General features: G+C 37.0%; 1 protein-coding gene across 14 annotated transcripts in view; it reads left to right on the top strand.

The window, feature by feature from the left end:
- The window catches only part of PLD5 (phospholipase D family member 5), a 334219-nt gene that overhangs the window by 258256 nt on the left and 52972 nt on the right, over positions 1-22991 (top strand). For 12 of the 14 annotated variants that reach the window (XM_064414641.1, XM_064414645.1, XM_064414642.1 and 9 more), the window contains 2 exons: positions 5682-5850; positions 13836-13950. In XM_064414641.1, the coding sequence (XP_064270711.1) occupies positions 5682-5850; positions 13836-13950 (284 nt within the window). Of the gene's footprint in view, positions 1-5681; positions 5851-10487; positions 10784-13835; positions 13951-22991 lie in introns of those variants that run through there. The other 2 variants (XM_064414653.1, XM_064414652.1) reach the window with 2 other exon arrangements.

Here is a 22991-nt window from a genome sequence, read left to right as displayed (position 1 = left end):
CTTTGGCTTAAGGCAGCACAGCCTTTCCTTTTAAACATCACTCTAGTCTGCTCTACCACATACTTGGAAATGTTCAAATGAGACTTTGTACCTTGCCTGTCTGCAGAAAAATATATTTAATATCATAAACCTGAATTTATCCTCATTCACCACAGATCTAATTCGAAGAATAATCTTGAACCAAGCAGTCATCATCCCAAGATTTTGTCTCTGGACATCATGGTCTTCATGACTAAAATTCAAAAAGCAGACAAGTAAATGCCATGAAAGAGCTTTCATATTGTGCATGTACTCAGGCACTTGCACACAATCAAACACACACACAAACACACACATACACACACATGCCTCACCAGTTGAGACTGTGAGAGCACTGTTACAGAACTTGTGATATGTTCTCAGATGCTAATAGTCCAGGTGCTTTTGAGCTCACAGCCATTTGTAAATTCTATCTTAGCTGCTTTGCATTTCACTTTTAGCTCTTGTGTTCTGCCTTGAATTCCTTATAATGAGTCAAAAGTATTTTATTTAAAATTGAAAATCATAACATAAATATGTGATAGCACATTTTGTAACTTCTCATACTGGAAGAATTAGATGTAATTATCCAAATATACTGGATACCTTTATGCTTCCTTTCTTATCTCAAAGCAGACTTATTGCACTTGATCTTCCAAATCATTACCATTGTCTTTCAGTAGATTATCCAAATACAGTTGTGCTATACTTTTCCTATTTTTTTTAGGATATTTTCTCTGTGAACCCAGAAAACAGATTTTGTTTTCCATGTTTTTGAAGTTGTAACTGTACCCTGTCTAGAAGGGCATTTCTTAATCTCCTTCAGAATCAAGAGCTGGGGCTGTGATTCAGTTGAGAACTGAAGAGAAGTTTCTCTTGCCCAGGATGACAGCTAATGATTAGATCTGAGGGGGAAGAGTAGTAGAAGGGATGTAATGAAGAAGGATGTAAAGGGTTTGAAAGAGACTTGATGAAAGCCTTAATTGAAAGCACTGATCTGAGAAAGATGGTAGATTTGGAATAAACATTAAGACTGGCGTTATAAGTGGAACTGGAACTCTGTGAATAGATGTGGTCCTTCAGGCCAGGGGATGGTGATTCCAGGGCTTCTGGGTTAAGAAACAAAGAAAAAGGGGTCACAAGAGGGTATCTTTAAATAGGACCATAGTGTAGGGACAGAACTCACGTGCCTTTCGCAATTATCTTCTTTTTTTTTCTGTCCCTTGTCTGAAATAGAGCAGCCTTATGTCAAAGTCTTTGTTCATCTTTTGTTTCTTTATTGTCTCATACAAATCATTGCAGTGTTTTCTTACTAAGTTTCTTCCCTTTAATGGTGAGTAAATTCAGATGATGTAGAGATGCTTAAGTGCATATGATTTGAGTTTTCTTTAGTGGATGACTGTGGATTGAGATAAACCAAAGGGAATAATGTTCCAGAGTTTATTGTTTTAATATGGTGTGAACCATCAAAAAATATTCCTTTTATACTAGTAGAATTGTCAGAGCTACATTTTCTGACAGAGCTATAAATTTCTGCCAATAACCCCAGATTTTTTCAAGAGACAGACATATAGCATCTGCCTATTTTCCCTGTCCTAGCCCTCTCTGCTTTAATTAACCCATGTGCTAAATTAAGAAGCCCTGTTTCCTTCGGAGGAACAAATGGGTGTGACATCAGAAACGAACCTTCTTGCTTTCTGACCAAAGAACTGTCAAAGATGAACAAGAATCCTTAACTGCATACAGAATTCACTTGGAAATGCTAAATTCAAGTCATAGCTGAGGTCAGAAGAGTCTTATTATTGAGGTCATGGTCTATTCTGTGGTAGGCATTAAATACCATTCTATTGCCCCATTTCTGTAAGCTGAGAGGAGCTTGGATCTCACTCTGACCCTTGTCTCTGTGTCTAACTTCACAGAAATTGTGTAACACTACTTTTTCAGTCTTTGTGAGGTAGTTTTGAGGATACTCAGCTGTAAAACTGAAGACACAAGCCTATGTTGGCATTATCACATGAAATAGAGCACCAGGAAATCAGTGAGGGGACGAACACCTTCATTCAGCAGGTGTAAGGTTATCTGCTAATGATTTTGAGGATAGGAAAAATCTGTTTTAATCACCATGGTACAGTTGTGTTTTGCTTCGTTAATATGCCATTTTTGCAGAATAAATTATGTCACTATGTCTAACTTTCCTCAAAGTCTGTGAGTGACCTTCTCTCCTGGAAGTTTTTGTAATACCACATTTGAAGAACACTTCTTTGTGGGTCATACTGGAACAAAAATGAAAGCTAAATTTAGCTTATATTGATGGAATTGGAGCTTGCAAACTCAAATTTTTGCACAGGAGTTTTAATTAAACTCATCTTGACTAAGCACTGGAACTTTGCTATTGTGCCAAACAAAAAGGGAATATTATAAAGGCAAAATCACTTAGTATAAAAACTTGGGGCTTGGCTTTTTGTTGTACTTCTGAGCTTGGTGTTGGGTTTTAACACTGGAATTTTATGGCAGAATCAATTCATTATTAAAGAGAAATCTACTGGTGCTGTGACCACTTCCCTGTACTTGCTATTTGGTAAAATGGAAAAGTAGGAAAAATATTTCCAGATAGTGTCTGTTTTGAATAACACTTTTGTAAACTGGAATTTGGCTTCTACTGGACAACCAAACCCAAATTATACAATGGGATGAGCTGTGCAGTCATGTGTGTTATTCAGTGCTGGTCCCACAGCCTGGTGAATGCTGGGCAGATTTAGAAGTTGGGAGATGCTCTCCCCATGAACAGCAAGTTCATTCCAATAGTCGAGACAAATTTTCTTGGAAAGAGGCACCTTGTCCTTGGCAAGGGCCCTTTTTATTAGAGGTTGAGTTTCTTATTGTCCAATAAATTTCCCTTGCTACTTTCTTTGAAAAAGTAAAAGGTTTTAACCCATGACAAATGAGAAAGAGCCCATCTTTTGTGCATATCTTGATCATATGTGTAACAAAATGTACGTGAACAGCAATGACCCACAACTCTTCCTGCATTATAGCTTAATGCACAGCTAAATTAACTTGTATGTGTTTGGCTGGGTCAGGTCTGTCATCTCAAATATGATGAATTTTGGGTTTGGAGATACTGGAGATACACAAAAACCTGACTGGATAGTGTCCTGATCAACCTGCTGGCATTGGCCCTCCTTTAACAAGGAGGGTTGAGCTACATGACCTCCAGATCATCTTAGCCCTTCTGTGGCAGGGTTAGGTTTTTGGCAGCTCTCAACTTGCCAGAGAAAGAGACAGGAGAAGTGGAAATTAAGCTAATGTTTTCCAGTGAGACACAAGTACAGCCCATAGGAAACACTACTAAAAGCCATTGGAAGTGACTGTGGCAGATTCATTAGTGTCAGTTATTTTCTGGGCTCCTGTGTAATTGTTTTGCATGGGTTCCACTAGAAAACACTGTGTACGTCAGGCAATATTCTAATGTTGGGAAATTTTGGTCACTACTTGTTCAAGGAAGTGATGCGCACTTTTAAATTCTAGATAGATCAGAACTGCATTTGACATTATTCTATTTTTGAAAAATTATTTGGTATTAAGAATGTATTTGAAGCATATTCAGAATAACTCTTTACTGTATCTAGATGTGATTGAGTTGGGGATGGAAGATTTCAGAAAGAGGTCCATTCATTTCTGATCTTTTCAACTGGATTATGAGGGGGGTTTCATGTCCTTGTAGAGATCACTTTATCTTCTGAGCTTCAATTTTCTGCTCTTTGAAGGTGGCCATCCTACAACTCTCCATAAAAAGTTCTAAAACATGGGCATGCTAAGAACTGCAATATGATTTGTAATTTTAACTATTGAAAAAGAACAAAACTTTCAAGGGATCTAATCAAAGTTTTATGAAGTTCTGTAACAGGATTATTGGCAAAAGTAAGCCTAAACATCTGAATATTAGAGTAAAATAGTTTATTTTTAAATATTTTTAAAAGGGCTCTCATTTTTTAGAGCACTAGTTATTTCAGAAAGTTTGTAAACAAGGTAGGTAGAATGTTTTAGAATAAAATATACTTTAAAGACATTTAAAAATCTAGTTGTGTTTTTTACATTTTACAGCTTATTTGATGATTTCCATCTCCATTACTGCAATGCAGCCAAGTTAAATGTTAATAAATAGAATAGTGTGTTCAAAGGAAGTTGAGGAGAGTGTCATTGGTAATTGCAGCTTGGTGACATTGTTTGACAGATTTGGGGGAATAAGAGAACATGCAGAAGGACCTGTGCCTGTTCTGGTTTGAGTGGAGGGATTTTTTGCCAGGCCAGGAGATTGAGTGTGATAATGACCACGGGTTTACTTTATCACAATTCTTGTTGGGTTTTCTTAACATTGTTTAAGAGTACCAACCTTCAGTCTTTTAATGGGTTCTCTTTACAAACATGTTTGATATTCTGAAATAGCTCTAAAAGTTTCCATGTGAACCCTCTAGGATGAACTGAATTAATAGTATATACTGCACTAATCTGTTTTTCTAAGAGTCAAAACATGTACAAATCCCTTTTACCCTGGAATTTTGTAATAATGATTTACTTAAAGTTTACAAATTATATTCATATTACTGGAGTTGATAATTAACGCTATTGACAAGTACAAAACCAGTGTGGAAATGCTTGATGTACTTGTACATAGTAGAGGAGTGTTTTCCGAGTTCCTATTACAGCTTTCCTACATCTGGTTTGTATCATTCACAGTAGAAGTGGCAGATGCTGGAGGCATTTATATGAAAATTTATTCTCTTTACTTAAAGACATAATTGAAGAACTTGTTTGACTTTATTTCATTTTAAAATTCCTCTACTGAGCGTAGAAAGAAGCTTTACCTGCTGCAATTTAAGGAAATCTAGCAGTGAGGTGCTGAATGAAACACATCATTTCCCTGAAGCAGAGGAGCATGTTTTGAGCTGACAGTTTGCTACAAGGATTGTTTGGCTTCCTGGGTGTGATTGTATCCAAATGAATTTGTGTACTCTAATGTGAAAATGTTTTGAAAACTGTAGACAGTAAGATCAAAGAGCTTTCCAAAAAGAGCAAGAAACTAAAAGGTCATAACTATTTTTTTAATCACTGGGTCCCAGTTAGAGCCTTACACAGATACACAAAAGCAGAAAAATTGGGTAGCTTAGAGCAGTTGGAAAGGGAGAATTCATATTAAGAGACGTCAGTGTAATAAAATGTCAGGTGTAAAAGCAGACCTAAGAGAATGCCAGGGAGTGTGCATCTTGCCACATTCCTTAGAGAGAAGAAAACATATTAAGAGATGAGAGTGGCAAAGCAAGAGGAGATTGTTTCATTCTTCCCAGGCTCACCTTAAGGACTAGTTCCCACTTGCTGTGCTGTAAGAAATAACCTTTTCTCTGTGTAAGCTAATTTTGCAGAGCTTTGAAAGCTTGATTGGCTTTGCTGCATTAGCAGTAGGTCACTTCTGCACTTCATTGTTCTGGGAAGTGTGGAGCATGACCGTCAGATGCTTCAGAGTTACAGGGTGGCAAACTGCTGAGAGCCTCTGGGAGCAGATGTTCAACCCCAGGCCCAAAATCTGAAGTTCTTTACAATTTGGAGCCTTCTAATAAAGAAAAGTACTTTTGTTAAGTGGTTATTTTTTCCTTATCTATTCTCAGGGTTGCTCTCGTGGAAAATATTCCTGAAGGGATCAACTATTCAGACAGTGCACCATCCCATTTGTCTCTTTTCCAAGGCTGGATGAATTTGCTTAATATGGCTGAAAAGTCTGTTGACATAGTATCTTCCCAGTGGGACCTCAATCACAGTCATCCATCAGCATGCCAGGTATGTTCTAGCCTAATGAAAGAGTGGGACTTAACAGACTGTTCTTGTTGTCAAACTTAATTTTACAGAACTAAAACCCTTCCCTGCAGCAGAACTATTTGTTTGGGTAGTCTAAAAATAATTTTCTTTTGGGGATTTTCCTGCCAATACAAAAGTTTCTAAGAGCAGTGGTGTACTTGGACTAGGTAACGTTCAACATATACTTATAGCACTTCCATCTTAGGAAAGAAAGACATTGAGTAACCTTAAGAAAGCTGTCAAATTGTATCTATGTTACCACATCTACCTGTTTGGTAACATTCATAAATCTATACAATTATTTTTTATTTGGTGCTATTGATGAAATAAAAAGGCAAGCATTTGGATTCATTCTCCAGCCAAATAGATGGATAGAATTACACTTACAAAGAACAATATTGTATCAGATGATTCATAGCTTTTCAAAGTTAGTCTTGGGAGGGAGCAGTGTTCAAGATTTCTGCAATTAAAAACAGCATGAAAAATCAATCATAGTGAATAAGGCAGACATGCATTGCAGTGATGCTGTGCCAACAAACACTTCATTCTTGAGAGCAATCCTCTTAGAAATATGGTCAGGAAAGGTTTCCATTTAGCATCACTTGTGAAACTAAAATACCAAAGTAGGGATAGGCTGAGAGTATCTTCTCTTTTCCACTAGATAGATTGTTTGCTGAAAGGAGCCACTCAGCTGACATGAAATGGTGCTAAAATGACAGCCAGGTAGCTGTAAGGAATCGATTCTGTTATACTGTGGCATAAATCTTGGCTTTCCTTACTAGTTCTGTTGATGCGGTGCTGTAAAAAAATGCCTTTTGGTAGATGATAGGCAAATCCTGGTATTCTCACCAACTATATTCTGCTTCTTTTGAAATAGACTCTAGCCTAGTTGAGCAGCATACACTAAATTTTCTTCAGAAAAAGTTTGCTGTATGTCCATTTAAAATACTGAAAATATAAGGTGAGCAGATGAATAGAAAATGTAATGCAAATCCTACATTTTAGCATGTTTATAAATATTGGAATGTGGTTTGTGAATAAATTTATGTGGAATATCAAAATATTGACTTTTTCACAATGTAATTGTGTGCAGCTAAGCTTTATTTAAATTTATTGCCTAAGTAGCTTCAAACCCATGTACTGTCATTCAAGCACATGAATTCAAGGAGATAGGGCCTTAGATATTTCTAGGATGTGCATGAATTGATATGTGCATGAATCTTTCAAAAATATTTTGTCTGAAAAAAATTCAGCATGTCATTTGCTTCAAAACTGGCAGAGCCTAACAAATCCCAAACAGAGGATATAAAATAGCAAAATTGAAATTGGGATTCCAGTAGTTAAGCATCAAATCCATTCCCTTTTCCACATCCGCATTGCAAAGCACAAACTGTAAGATACCATTCAGCTTGGAAAGGAAGAAGAGACGTCTAAGAAGTGGATTTGGTCTTTTGTCTTCAAATGCACAGTTGAAGCCAGAAAAACGAAACATTTTTCATCATACTCTATACTAGCTATCTTTTTCTGCCTGCTAGTAGTCTTACAAAATGAGTAATTACTTATGTTTAAAAGCAATTAATATTCCAGTCATTTTCTCATTTGTACAGCAGCGTGGGCTGAACAGCTGATAGATCTTTCTGTCAAGCCTGTCTATTCATGCTAAAACACTATATTGTTACTGGCCAGTCTGATTGCTAAAAAATTGCCAAGAGGCAGTGTTTCTTAGCAAATTGCTGCCCCAGAAAATGTACACAAAGCTCACTCTGTGAAAGAGAAGGGAGAAAACTTGTATCATTACATCTGCTTTCTCCACTCCGTGAAGTGGAACTGAAATTTCAGAGAAGCTTCAATAACTATAATCTAGTAATTGTTTGAAGAATAAGTCCAGTGCCCTCAAGTCTTTACAATCTGAGTTTGAGGAAATTTGCCCCAGCATAGCAGAAGCATTATGAAAGGTAAGGGGATGAAATACAAAACTCCCAGGTAGTAGAGTGCTTAGTGGATGAGTTCTAGTTGTTTCTTGAAGGAGTCTTGTTTTTTAGAAATTAAGGACATAACCATTTTCCATATGGACCCACATCCTGCTACATAATTAGCAATTTCCATTTTATGAATATTCAAGTCGTATTGGAGAGCAAGGTTCTCCACAAAAGCACTTGAATAGACATGGGTTTTTGAAGGAGAAAAGCTAGAGTTGGCTAGATTTCTTTTTCACAGTTAGTTACAATGTTTAATTACATTCTCTATATATGTCTGGGTAGTCCCATGAGTAGATGCATGAGTACATGCGCACACACATATTGGCAAGATACATATTGAATAAAAATATAGCAGGAAATTCTGCAACTTTGTATGTACACATACATATATATGCCCAATATATATTGGGCATATATTGTCATCTGTATGGATATATATTGTCTGTCTTGTCCAAATGTGTATTGGACATACATAGGTATGTATACACTTGCATATATAAAATTGCAGAACTTGCTGCTGTATTTTTGTGTATTTTTGTTTGTGGGTACATTACCTGGTGTCCTTGACTCTTGCTTGTCTGTGTTTTGTTGTTACAAATCTAAATAAACATTCATTGCCAACTGAGCTGTCCAGGTCACAACAGCCATGCTCAGTCATCTGAGTTGATGAGTTTTGCTAAATTGGATTCCCTAAAGACAGACACATGATGAGACAGTGTTTCTGTTCTTCAACAGATAAAGCAGTCAAATAAACAAATATTTACTTGGCAAAATAGTGAGTTCTCTCTATGATGCTTGTCTCATTCAGAAAAAAATCCACATATTTTGGCGAGTTTATATTGTCATATGTGTGTTTTCAAATTGCAGGGTGATTGTCATGTAGCAGCATTGAGGTTTTAGTGAAATGTGAGCATGTGACTCTTCCTGTGGTAATCTATGTTTAGAGATAGTAGAGGAAAATGGAAATTTTTTTTTTTGAGGGTAGCTTTTGATTAATTTTCAGTGCAAAGAGAGAGGTGAATGCAAGTTCACAATTTTCGCAGTTAATTTCCTCTGGGTCATCTTATGTTTTGAAACTTTAATTTAGAATGACCTTTTAGATTTCCAGCAAGTCCTTCGCAAACTTCAGTTTGTTTTTCACAAATCAGAATCAATGCCATCATGACTTATTGGTATTGCCATGTGTATGACCCAGTTGGCCCTGGATGGATATTTGGATAAACATAAGATGATCAAAGGTAGATCTGCATCTGATTTTTTACAAGTATCGCATAAAAAATACATACTTCTGATTTTATTCACCAACCTACTATGCAACTCCCATATGGCTTGATGGGAGAAGTCCCATCCATCTGATGCTCATGTGAGGCAGCTGTCCAGCTTTGTAATCTCTGGTGAGATGCCATGAGTCACTCACACATGCATTGCCCAAGGAGCTTAAGTGATTTGTTTGGTAGAACAAATGTTAGTGCAAGAGCTTAAGTTTCCTTCCTTAAAAATTATTAAAAAATGCAAATAAATACAAAAAAGTATGTCTCCAAATCTAGCAGCTCCCAGTGGAAATTGGATAGGATCAGCTACAGAGGTCTACAAGCTTATCTTTACATAAACATCCCTCCTCTTCAGCTGGTGGCGTTTCCCTGGTGCTTACTGAGGCATAGAAAATAAATTCAGTGAAAGGAGGGTTTTTAAAACTAAAGCATACTTCTTTCTTTTGCATTAGCAGTTTGGTTAGAAGATTTGAGGAAAGCATTAAAGTTTCTTTGTTCTCTATTAAATACCAGCTTTAAAAGTTAGGATTTCTTGATTTATTTGCTCTATTGGTTTCTGCCAGCATGCTATGGTTTTTAGTAGTGTTTTAGAAATATACCCAGAGGCTTGATTATGGGAATACTTGGGGACAATAGTAGAAATATATACATAAAACCAGAAGAAAAGTCTATGAGATAACCAGGCTTTTTGTGTGGGATTAAAAAGATAAATGTTTTCTAAACTGCAGGAATTTATGTTACTGAAGAATCCAATAATGCAATTTGAGTCCTTCAGTAAATACAGCAGTTTGTATCTCCCCATTTTATTTCTAATGAGGAACCTATGGTGACAGAGACAAAAGAAGACAAGGGAAATCAGCCAGGGTACAGTCAGCCTGTCTAGAGTCTGCCAATAAATTGCTTTGGGGGAAATTTCAGGACCTTTTGGTATTGACAGCTTTGGGGTTATTTTAATTCACCAGTTTTCTGTGGCAGGTACAGTTCTAACTGATGTTTGAGATTTATGTTGGTTTAAAGCCATGTAAAAGTAAATGTAAAAGGAAATGTGTTCATGTGATAAATACTTACTACATTCTATTTTGTCACTTTTGGTGTTTTTCAAACAGGCCAGCAAAAAGTGTAAGGGAATATTTTATCAGGATAAGCAGATTTCTGGTAGTATTGTTTGTTAAAATGCAGATTTTGCTACAAGGTAGCCACAGTTTCATAGCACTTGGCTGCTCCTATTCTCAGTCCTCCAAAGCTGGGTTTATAGCAGTGCTTCTGATCATTGTCACGTAGTGGTGCAGCAGCCTGGTATTGTCTCACAAAGGGAATGTGGTCTGAATGACAGCATAAGGGTTTTTATTCAACAGAAGCATTTCAAATGTTCTGACAGCAGTAACAAAACATTTCAGACCTTCTGTCCCATCTTTTTTCCTTTTCATAGAACAAACCAGTAAAATTGCAAGTAAACATGTCAGAAAGTGTAGAAACTGAGTTTCAAATTAATATTAATGGAGAAGTAGTCTAGGTTCTTCAGCAGTGTGGGAAGAATTTCTAGTAACCCTATTTACTGGAGTATGTACTTGCTTTTAAAAGCAAGTTGTGAATTTTTCATAGTTTGGTTCATCAAGCTTAAGCCTTGGGGGTATGAATGCCTGCTGAGGGATGATGAAGTGACAGGTGAGACAAAGGGAATTCTTTCCAATTTTGTAACAGGTGGTGGTTTTTATGTACCTGTATAAACACAAATATCTGTGGCAAGTGCACTCCTGGTTTTAACCATCATACTTAGAGATGCTTTAAATGTTGAATCAATCTGAGGTTTTACCATTCATAAACATGATTGGAAAAAAAATGCCATAATTGAATAGCTTGTGGTGTCCCTGATGGGAAAACAGATGCATTTCCAGAGGAGATGGTTTCATTGGAATGCAGGGCTGCACTCCAAGCAATCTATGAACCCATAGGATGGGCTGTTCAGAAGGCAGCATGGTCTGTAGGAGACAGCTGTGTTGGTTACATCAGGGAAAACTCAGGAGGTGCTGCCAAATTCTTTTTTGTCCAAACTGCAATTAATACAGAAAGTCCAGGCTTGTTTATCAAAGCTTTTATAAATCATACATGAATATAGTCTCCTGTAGAAGTGACAATAATATCCAAAAATAACTACTGTAGTTCCCTATATTAAATTAGGAGCCATCCCCTAAAGCAATTTATTTTATCAGTTTTAGACATTAACTTTCTAAGCATTTCTTTGTCAGAACAGTTAACCCATTTATTTTGTATTGATAATAATAATAATATTCCACTGAATTTATGAATGCATTTTCCATATTTATTTCTGTATGCCAGAGTTTCCTGCTGTTCTAGACAAAATCAGTTTTTACAGATAACCTAAACAAAAACGGTGTTTATCTGTCTATCTACTAAATGGAATCAACACAGAGAACCTGAGTACCTTTTCTACTTACATGTATATTAGTTAATGTGCATAATGCAAAAATGAATTTCCAAGCTGACTTTTGCAAAGATGTAGCTAATGAAAACCAAAGGTGCTGGACCCATAGGAAGCATATCCAAAGGCTGGCTGAGCTCTGACATGCCGGAGCCTGATGCTTCAGGGTAGCTGGGGGATGGGGCAAAGCAAGGACTGGGAATTTAGCAGACAGCAGGACAGCCATGGCTGTTCCCAGATTTTATTGGAGTCCAGCAGTGCCATACAGTAGCACTTGCATGAGAAACCCTTTTGGAGGGAGCAGGGCATGCAGGAACACCAGTCAGTGCACTTCTGCTCCTCCAGAGTCATGCTGGAGCAGCTGCATGACTCTATATGGAGCATCCATCTCCTCCACACTCTTATCCATCTCATTAATTCTTAAATTCTCTAGCATCTGCTCTTCTTCTTAAAAAGACCAAACACAATCTCTGGTGTAATAATTAAGGATTTTTTTTTTAGCTTGATGAGGTATGTGAGGGAAAGCCACTCATTAAACTAGAAGAGCAACTCAGGACACTTGTGTGTGTGAGTTAAAATCGTGGATGGTATTTCTTACGTATGGAACCACCTAGTCACCTTGAGAAATGCTGAATCGGAGTAAAAGAAGCATTTGGAACTTCATGCAAGGAATTTTGTTTGTTTTCTGTTCTGTTAGCTATTCTTTAATGCTTTCGCTATGGCAGCATTGTGTTCACTGCGAGGTTCTTGTGAGCCCTGTGATGAGAAGGGAGCTGTACTATGGATTTGAGTGAGCAAGCAGGCATACATTGCAAAACTAAAACAAGCAGCAGTTCTGTTTCCATTGCAGCCTCTGGCACATTGGCAATTTTGAGAAAGCTATATTTTAGGGGGATGGTATTTTTATTTTGCCACATATATTCAAAACAAATGAATATTAAAAAATAGGTCTGTACTTCAAACAGGGGAAGCATTACTTTCTGTGACTATGTAATGCTTAAAGCCCAGCAAAGCTCAAAGTATCCATCTGTCTAGGCAATTACAGGGCAAATTTCTAGGCTTTCCACTCTCTGCTGCTAATGGGTTTTCAGAGTGTGGGGAGGGCCTTTGTCTGAGGTTTTGTTGGTCCATGCTGCATCATATTATATCAGCCTGAACTGTTATGGTTTGGTCATTTTTGTTGAATGGAAGGATCATTTTAAGATTCTTAATTTGTACGGAGAATTATGTAACATGTTCTGTGAAGAGCTTTATCTTCTACCTGTTTGTTTGAAAGTTGATGTGTAGATTTGCTTTTTTGTTTTAGGTTTACCCTGGGGCAAACAATGCATTGAATCTAAAGTGAACTGTGTAGGTGGGGCAGGCATTTTGTCAGGTGCATAAGCCCAAAATTTTTCTGTATTAGACTGCTGATTGAACGTGGTGTCTGCAGTACTAGGTTAGAATAGCACCAAGGAGGTGAGCTCTGGTTCTAAGTGTAGTAACAGCACAGGAGTTTATTCTTCACATGGTCTAGTTGGATGTTATTAAAACTTTTAATTTAATTTAAAATATTCAACCTAAAATTTAAACATTTACAATGCAATCAGAGGTTTTACTTCTTGTTTTCTTCTTGGATATGGAAAAACATGGTGAATAAATTTTTTGTTTTATATGAAATTTCTGGTTTGACATGTATCCAGCTCAGTATAACCTTCCTTTTCTTGTCCTGTGTTAGAAATAGGGTTTAAATAGTAAAAGTTTACAGCAGCATAAAAATTAAATGCTCATAAAATACCTATAGATAATTATTTTCCTTCTTGGAATAACTCATCTGAAGACAAGCATGCAACTACTTGGGAATGTTGTACAGTGTTGTACTGTGTTTAGAACCACTTGCAAAAATATCACTCAATACAGAAAAAAATGTAATAAACTGTTTTCCTTGAGCTTTTAATACTAAGTCAACAGACTGTGATTATTTGGAAGAAAGTTAATGTCAAAATGTGCTTATGCAGCATAAAACCCCTGGACACTTCATTTTCTGCCTAACACCTGTCACCTTGTCAATATTGCACATTCTGGGAAAAGTAAGAAACTTTACTGGCCTTCAAGAACAGTATTTCTCCAAGAAAATGAAATTGAGTTGCAAAGCTTTAGGGTAGGTTTAATCATATCTAGGAACATAGTGTTGTTTATAATTTTTTTTTGTTTTAACATGCTATTTTAATATGTTGATATGCAGTTTGATCAATTATGTGTCTAAAAGCTTCTGCTTTCCTTTAATGTCCTTCCCAGGGTCAACGTCTTTTTGAAAAACTGCTTGAACTGGCGTCTCGAAATATTGAGATAAAACTAGTGAGCGATAAACTGCCCATGGAATCAAAGGTATTAAACGACTTGAAAACAAAGGGTAAGACCAAGGTCTTTATGTCGTTCTGCCATTGTCTGCTGCGTGATGCTCCTGTTATTTAAAATGCAGACTTGGTTGGTGCATAAAATGCACGGTACTGGTATTGCACTATGACCTTCCCCACACTCTGAAATCCTTCAGCTTTCTCTGGTTCACAGATGTCAGAAGTCTGAAACTGTTACTGTAGCTGATGTTTGCAGTTTGCAAGCAAATAAAAAGGCAGTGTGTTAGAGAGGTGTTTAAATTCCCTGTGGTCATTTCAACATAACAACATAACCTGAGAGTCTGGGCTAATACCTTGTGGGACAAGATGCTCTTCCTCTTTTGAGTTGTAACAAAGTAAATTAATAAAACAACATGTGTATGGTACTGATGAAGCACTGGAAAATAGACCATTGGTCAGATTTAAACAGCTGACAAGGTTCTTTGTGCTATATATATTTCTTTGGTCTCTACTTTCCTAATTGTTATTTTGAGGCTCAAAAATCCCTGTCCAAAGAGGGATTGCACATTGGCACTACATGAATGAACTTGCTTTATGTAAAACTGTGTGGAAAAATAGTAAAGAGAATTCAAGAGTTGCTGAAAGAAATTAGTCTCTCTTAGGTGTTCCAGCAATCTCATACACATTTCTCCTCTTAGTTATCTATATCTGAGAAAAGCATGATTTTAAGGGTGAGATATACTTTTCAAAGATCAAAAACAACGTGTTTTGATGGTGATCATTTTTGACAAGGATACCTGTATGGATCACAAAGGAAACTCTAAAAAATTTAATTAGGCAAAGGAGTTGATCTGTGTAGTAGCAGCCTAACATAGCATGACTGTTCATGATGAAGAATAAAGGGCACCCTCTTCCCACAAAACTCAATCTATATTTGTTTAAATTCCTTGTAATCTCCTCTCTGCACAAGTAAAAGAATATTACTAATGGAAGTCCTTACCTCTGAGGGAAATCAGCTTTTAATCAAGATTGACATGTTATTTAAATTTAATAAACTTAAATTTAATTAAATAATTAATAACTATAGATCCTCATCATTTCATTACACTATCTATTCCAGGGATTTGATGATTTCTGCCACATAACCAAAAGAGATATTGATCCTTTGATAACCAGTAAGAATATATCAAATACTTTGTCATATATATGTGGAATGTCTTTTTCTGATGTGTTCAAAAGGAAACAGGTATTTTAATATCAATGTCAGTGAAATTATCTTTTGAAAAGTTGTTTCTTTTCCCTGTGATTCTAATATCCCAATTTCCTGTGAGTCAGAGAATAGGGGAGGTAGGCCTATGCATTCATATCAATGTACTGGCAGCAGATATTTTAAGTATCATTTATTAAAAATACCCAATACCAAAAGTAATCATGTTTCCAAAAAAATGAAGAGAAATTTTTAGCTAGAAAAGGACGAGAAATATTTTAACACTTCCTTCTATTTATGCAGGAATTAATCTAACCTGTGAGCTTAAAAAAAACTCCAGAACACAGGCTTTTACAATTTTACTAGCTTCAGTTTCCCTTATGCCTTTTTTATATTTCTGAGACAGGAAATCCTACAGTATTTAAATGAAATGATGAATATATTTGTGCTCTAAGCTACAAAGGATTGGAGAAAGTTGCTAGTAATTCTTGTGAGTTTTGTTGTCATCATTTTCAAACTCTGGAATTGTATATATCATTGTGTACTATTGGTCTTTCTCAAACATCAATATTACAACTAGATTTTCCTACTATGATTTTTTTTTTCTCATTCCATGTTATGTTCTTCTAATTTCTGCACTGATATTTTTTATTAGAATGTCTTGGTTATGGCAAGGTGATTGCCAGCTCTGTTGCAATTCCTTCACTCATTTAGGTTTGCTGTTTGTTTTTTATCTCCATGGAAGTTAGATAAATCTTTCTTTGGTTTTGCATTCCTGAAAATACATAAATTAGTTTTAATTCAGTCAGATTTAGTTGTCTTAATTTTATGTTGAAATGAGTAGACCTTGTATGAGCATTTTATGGTATGTCCTGTTTGTGTTAAATAGAAGCTAAGTGTGAGGCTAACTTAAAAACAAACCTAGATAACATTAATCTTTGCTATGCTGTCCTGGAAAAGCTATCTACTAAAATTATTAATCTTTTAGTTTGTGAGGGGCTGGCCACCTGCATCCTCTGAAATCCGTCAGAACTGATCATTGGAAGGGAATTGTGCATTATCACTTGGACTTATATCCATGAAGACAACTATTTTTTTTTTCTGCAACTGGTCAGATTTGTCTTTAAAATATTCCATGCACCCTTTTTAACACCCTTAACCCTTCTCTTGGTGAAGAAAGCAATAAACAAATCAGTGGCTCAACCAAGCTGTGAAGCATCTCAGGATGGAGAACCAGAATATATTTGTCCGAGCAGACCCAAACCCTGACTTGTGGTGTCAGTCTGAATTAGGCAGCAGAGAGACCAAGCACTACTCTGTGGTTCCTCACCTGATAAATGACTCTGATTAATCCTAAGCAGCAAACATGCTTGGCACCCAAGCCATGGGCAGTATGGACAGAAAGCACATACACAGCCAGTGGGACTCTGGGAATTTCATGCCTGTCTGAGTCTGCCTTCACCTTGCTAGGTGGGCATAGGTTTGGCTCTTCTTTCCAAGGCAGATTGTATGCACAAGTCAGACTGTCTCCAAGCTGTTCTACTAAATATGAGAGAGAATTGCTATTGCATGAAGAGGGTGGAAGAGTTTTGCCTTTCTTTTCAGCAGGCTGAGTGATCAGAACCCCTGGGCTGTGCCCTCATGTGGTGCAGACTGGTTCCTAGGGCTGGGACGAGGGATAATTTGGCTGTTGGCCATGGATATACCTGTTAATATATTGCCCAGGAACCTTAAGGGAATCTTCAGGTAGCATGCCCTGGCTGTTTTAAACAGCCTCAGCAAAGCAGAATCAGTTTAAACACATGGGATTGCTTGAAGAGCAGTACTTTGTCATCCATATGTTTTCATGCAGTTTTGGCTTTTTTTTGTACAAGGAACCCTGGTAGGCTCCTGTACTGCTGCATCCTCACACAGGTCTTGAGACTATTTCTGCCAGACAGATTATTTCAGCACATCTTTCCTTTTTCTGGACAGTCATGCATTGAGTCCCCTTGCCTCTTCTCCCCATTTCTGAAGAACTGTAGAAAGGTGGTTTTATAGATCTTTTCCACCACAACGGTGCATCTTACCTGGAGTCCTCTCCACACATCCTTCCTCTGCAGCAGCTGTCCCTATTGATTAATAGAGGAGAAGGTTGAAATCTGACTTCAAATGTGGACTGGTGGGGTAAGATAAATTACTTATGTGGAGGGGGAGCAGAACTGAACTGATGTGGAGTGAAATAAAATTCACAGTTGCAATGCTAGTGCAGACATCTGAGCTAGCTGTGAACCTGCAGGTTTGTCATCACTCCAGTAACTTTTTTTGCCCTGTCTATGCTATCCTGACTTACTTGAGGTAGCTGTAAAGCAGGGGAGCTTGATTACGGGAGTCCAGTGGCTGCAGTGTGAAACATGGATTGATTTATTGTGCTAACACATACCACACTGTGTCAGCTGTGGTGGCAGGATTCTCTGACTGCTGAGATAATGTACATTTGCCAATAATTGCTGGACTGTGGGAGTGTTATTTAGTTGCAAAACTAAGCATGAAAAAATAAGGAAATACTAATCCCATATCATATATTTACTATAGACTTTAATTATGTTATCAGATTCTGTATTTTGCACAGAATACCTGGCTGGTACTTGTTGTAATATTACCATATTAATCAGAGGGTTTTCCCTTATATTGAATGAGAATACATCAAACATTTAATGCTTAAGGCAACTGATGTTCATTCAGGGGATATTATTTCTGCTGGTAATGGCTAGAATCTTTTTTTATCTTCATATTTAATGTATGTTTCTAGGCTTTCTTCATTGCACATCTGCCAGATCCTGCACTGAATGCAGAATGATTAATTTCCTTGTAGGCCGTTCTGTGCAGTTTCTCACTGTGGTATCTGAGTGCTCTGCAAATACAGTATTAATGAATTTCTTTTTACAACATCCCTGTTACGTGAGGTTTCTTGCTTTTTCTATCTCTTGGGGATAGAAACCAGTGATTATTAATGGCAACACAGGCACCAGAAGCCAGATCTGAGCATTTGTTTTCTATAGTCACAACTGAATTTTAAAGAAGCATATTAGTAATTAAAAACAAATAATCACATGTAAGTTCTCCCAGCTCACGTTTTCAAAATTATTACTAGACAGACTATAAACTGTGATGATATTTTTATAGGACATATGTGTATCCATTCTATGCATATCTGTATACGACTCTTGGGAAAGGTAGGTTTGTCTTTAGACAAAATTTGGCTCATTGTGTAAACAAACATGTTCTTCTTTATCCTCTTTGTACAGTGACAGTAGCTTATTAATGCTTGTTTTCATGGTTATTGTTTTAGCCTTTCCTCAGCTGGGGCTCAGTCTACTAGACTGAAGCATTGCTTGTAACCCTCCCCCTCCTTTCCCATAATTATGTACCAGTCTTTGTTCATCAGTAACATTTGAATAGCACTGTCTCCAATTAGCAGGTTGTTGTATTATTTCTCACGTGTATGGAATCTAAATCCCTTCCTAACTGTTATCTTATTTTAGCTGATAGTGTTCATGCTTTTTAAGACATACCAATGGTTTTTCCTGCTTCAATTTGCATTGCTTTCTTTCATTTCTATTATTTTTTTCTCCTGTGCTCCTTTTTCATTAAGCATGTTTCATATATCTGCAGGGAATATTTTGTCTTTTTTTAGTGGTGGCAGATAAGAAAATAGTCTGTCCACGTCACAGTGTGATTTTAGTAAAATATATCCTCTATGTCAACTAATCACTTTTGTTTATTAGCAAGAAAACCAGAGAATAATAGGGAGTCATTGTCATAGGGCAGGATCCAATCATTAGATCACATGTGCAGCTGTTATTCACTGAGCAGGTCATGCACATTTGCCTAGGATGACAGTCTTTCCTCATCAGATACAACCAAAACAAAGAAATTTTTAAAAATTACATTGCAGTTGCAGGGTAAAAATAATATGAGTAGATGGTAAAGCTCTAGAACAGATAGTAAATAAGTAAATAAACGAGTAGATAGTAAAGCTTTAGAAATTTTTTTCTGCATTAAAATGTGCCCTTTAGATTACAAATACTAGCAGATACCATTCCATGACAAATTAAATCAGATTATATCTGGGCAGCTGCACGATCCCAGCTTCCTCTTTTGCTCTCCCCACCATATGTTGTCTTTGCCTTCTCTCCTGCACCAGTGATCATGTGGTGAGATGGGGCTGTTCAGGGGGCTGATTTGGCTGCTTTTTTTTTTTACACACTGCTTTTTTTTTAGGCTAGCTTAATTGTCATTTACATTAGATTTCTGCATTACTCAGTGTGTGATCTCAGAGGGTGGGGGAAACACAGAGAAAGGAAAGACGTAGCTGGGGTGGACAAGGGAGGAAGGACCATGGGAACCTGGGTGCAACGAGTTCAATCTGCCATGGCACCAGAAAGCTCAAGCTCATGTAATGTCAAGGGACCTTGAGAAGTTTGAGTGTTTCCTGTACTTTCCCGTACAGTCTGAACATAAGTGTAGCACAATGGAAAACAATAGTAAATATGGTTTCTGTAAATAATGAAATGTGTTTAATTCCATATTCTGTCTGCTTCTGTTGGCACACTTAAGCTGCTGTATAGTGTTAGAGCTGGGATGCTTGTGGGGTGTGAGTTTTTACTGCTGGCCACAATCATATTCTCTTTCCCTCTCTTCTGGTGGAGGAAGGGAATATATAAATTTTATCATACTGTAGAAGAACTGAAAGACATTTGTTACGTCATAGAAAAGATGGAGATCGTCTGGGAATATCAGAACATTTTTTTCTTATTTTTTGAACTAGAGCCTTTGTATCCTGCAAGCCCTAGGAATGTGAAATTGACCATTCTGGAGAAACTGATATTTTTTCTGGAAAAGATAAAGCTGTAAGACTAAGAGGGAACATTTCCTGATTAGTTTCCTTGGGCCTAAAACTGTTTGGGGTCTGGGTGACTGATGTTTTTTGACAGTCGTTGCTAGGGTAAATCATGATGACATAGATTAATATAAAGCCTAAAATAATTGGTTTCAGTATTATTAAAAAAAATTCAAAATATGGGGGCAGTGGTCTGTAAAGACATTGGACGAGAACTATCACTGACAATTTTAAGAATAAAATAGACAAGCCTCTGTGAGGAATGGCCTCATAGATCTGGTGCATGGGAACAGTCTAGATTGATTTCAAAGCTGAGTTTAATCATTCTGTAATGATTTGGAAGGAGAACATAAACATATGTGCTTAAGGACATTTATTTCAAGATAAGATGGAATTTTTTTTCAGTAAGAACAATCATTCACTAGAACAACCTTCCTCAGGGACATGGTAGAGTCTCCATCACTGGAGGTTTCCAAGATGTTGTTGCTGGACAGGGTGCTGAATAATCTCATATAGGCTCCCTTTTTCCACAAAAATGGGCCAGATGATCTTCTGAGGGCCCTTTTAACCTGGGATTTTCTGATTCTAATTAAGTCTCTAGTTCCTCTTCATGTGAAGATAATGTTTGGAATCAGTGTAAATACTCTGCAAAGACTAAGAAGAAAATACATTCCTTTCATATAATGAGAAGCTGGAATCCTGAAGGTGGATCTCGAAGAGATTTGTGCCTGTCCAGAGGGCCGGTTTTTTGCACAATGTACCATAAGAATAATATTATCTGAAGCATGTTCCATTGGAGTGTAAAGAGTGCTCTTGACACCTGATGTTCAGTGGATGGTTTTGCAAAAGGCATTGAATGGATCTGTAGCTCCATTGCTTTCTTCATGCATTTCCTAGGCTGGATTCTCCAAGAGTGTGTATGAGGGAAGGATGTTAAGATGGAGGAAGTTCTTGCAGCAGTACCAAAGCCAGACTGGCTTTTCCCTATGATTTTTCATGAAGAAGTGAGCAGGATTTTTTGAGGGGTGAGTCTTCCTGAAGAAAGCAAGTAATTTGGATCTGAATTTCACAGAGTTAAATAAAGGTGAATGTGAACAGAGAGCAAGAAATCTCTTCCATTCCTTTCAAATCATAAATATTAACATTTTTCTAAAACTCCAAGTCACACTTGAAAATACGAGAGTGTACAAAAGGCAGCTAATGAAAATTCCACTGACAACACCTTTGACATCTGATTTTAAAGTTCTTTTTTTTTTTTTGTTCAGTGTTTATTATTAATTTAGACAACTTGGGTACAACAAAATAGTAGATGCATAATTTGATTTATTTTTATTAGTTGCTATTGGAGAATGTTTCCTGATATTTTCTCAGAAACTTTAAGCCTGTGACAAGCAATCTTAGAGCCACTTACCAGATGGAAGATCTCATAACATTCTTTGCCTCTTAAAATGCATATGTAACTTTGACAGAGCTCTGTGCAGTGAGAATTACCAAGCTGAATTTCCAAAGTTAGCTGCATCCCATCTTAAAGGAAAGAAGCGGGTACTAGTTTTGCATCAGAGATTCAAGCATTCATACCTAACATCTAGGCAATACTAGCATGCAGAAACTAGGTTTGTTTTTGGAGAAACATCTTCCTGTTTAGGTACCTAAACTGTCTTACCTCAGTTTATGTTGCACAGTGTGCACCCATCTTAATCACAAGGGAATGTTCAGTGCTGGTTTTATGCCTAAATCACATGAGAACTCATATGAACTTATATGTTTCTTATTTGTTTCAGCAGGGGAGCTGGGTCCTGCAATGTAAAATAAGCCACATCCAACTTTATGAAACATGATTGAAAAGTGCAGGTGGGACTATTTTTGTTACATCCATGTCAAAAACCAAACATCTTCAACACAGAACATCAAGCTGAGTTGCAGAAGATGATGTTGAAAATCTTGCTCTGTCTGAAAGTTTCTAAACTGCCAGTTTTTACCTTATAGCTGTCTGCTTTACCAGGCGCCTGACAGAAAGCAAATCACTTAAGCTAGTGTTGAACATCTTAAACTTCTCAAAACTGAGCTTGCAATCACAAGGATTTAGGAAGAGCAGAAGGTGTTTCGTAGTGTTGCTCCCTTGGTCCTTCCTGTTGAGTTCTAACAGTTTGTAGAAAATCTTTGCATTTTTGCATGTTTGCATTTAAAGATGGCTGTAGTAGTCACACATTCTTTTGGGCAGAAGAAACCTGGCTTCCAGCCCCTACTCTGCTTCTGCCCCTTCTATTGCCTCCAGACATATTTTGAAAGAAATGTCTTACCCTTAATAGTAACAGAATTATTTTAAGGTTCTGATTGTAGGACAGAATTTTAAAACTTCATTGGAGAATCCATCCTTCTGTGCAATTCCAAGTGAGGAACTGGCATAAATAACATACTTTCCATCAGCATTGCCTGCTGCCTAGTTTGGATGTCTTTTAGTTCAAAAAATACAATAAACTAGTGATAATCCAATTTTTATTATAAGTTTTACAGGAAACTAGATGCCTAATCTGGGAATTAAACTTCCCCTGGATACACAAATATTCTCATTTTAGGGACCATAATAGTTCATAATGTGAACAGCTTGCTTTCTCTTGTGAGCCTGAAGCACACTAATTTTAAAAAAAATTTAGGCATAGCCTGACACAGAATTTTCTAGCAGGAAAGCATTATCAGTATGAGGCTGTCACATCCACAGCCAATAGAGGGAGAAAAAAACCCAAAACAGACTTCACAATAATTTAAATTCTGAAGGCAGCCAGGACCTTGGGTTGTACTGGCTTGTTTTGCAAAGAGGAAGGGGGAAAAGGTTCACTTAAGCCAAAAATTCTGTCTTTTAGAGCCAGATATGAAAGCAATAAATCCTGATTCTAAGCTCTACAGCTTCTGTGTGTAGACTTAGAAATGTGTACCTTTGTTGAGAGAAATGGCTGTGTACCCAAAGACAGTACCATTGGTAATGTGTACTTTGGCATTATGAAATACCA

The sequence above is a fragment of the Passer domesticus genome, chromosome 3, assembly GCF_036417665.1.
Source record: "Passer domesticus isolate bPasDom1 chromosome 3, bPasDom1.hap1, whole genome shotgun sequence".
In the NCBI taxonomy this organism is placed as follows: Eukaryota; Metazoa; Chordata; class Aves; order Passeriformes; family Passeridae; genus Passer; species Passer domesticus.
Note: the sequence above shows the minus strand (reverse complement) of the source record. Positions and strands in the feature narration are given on the sequence as shown.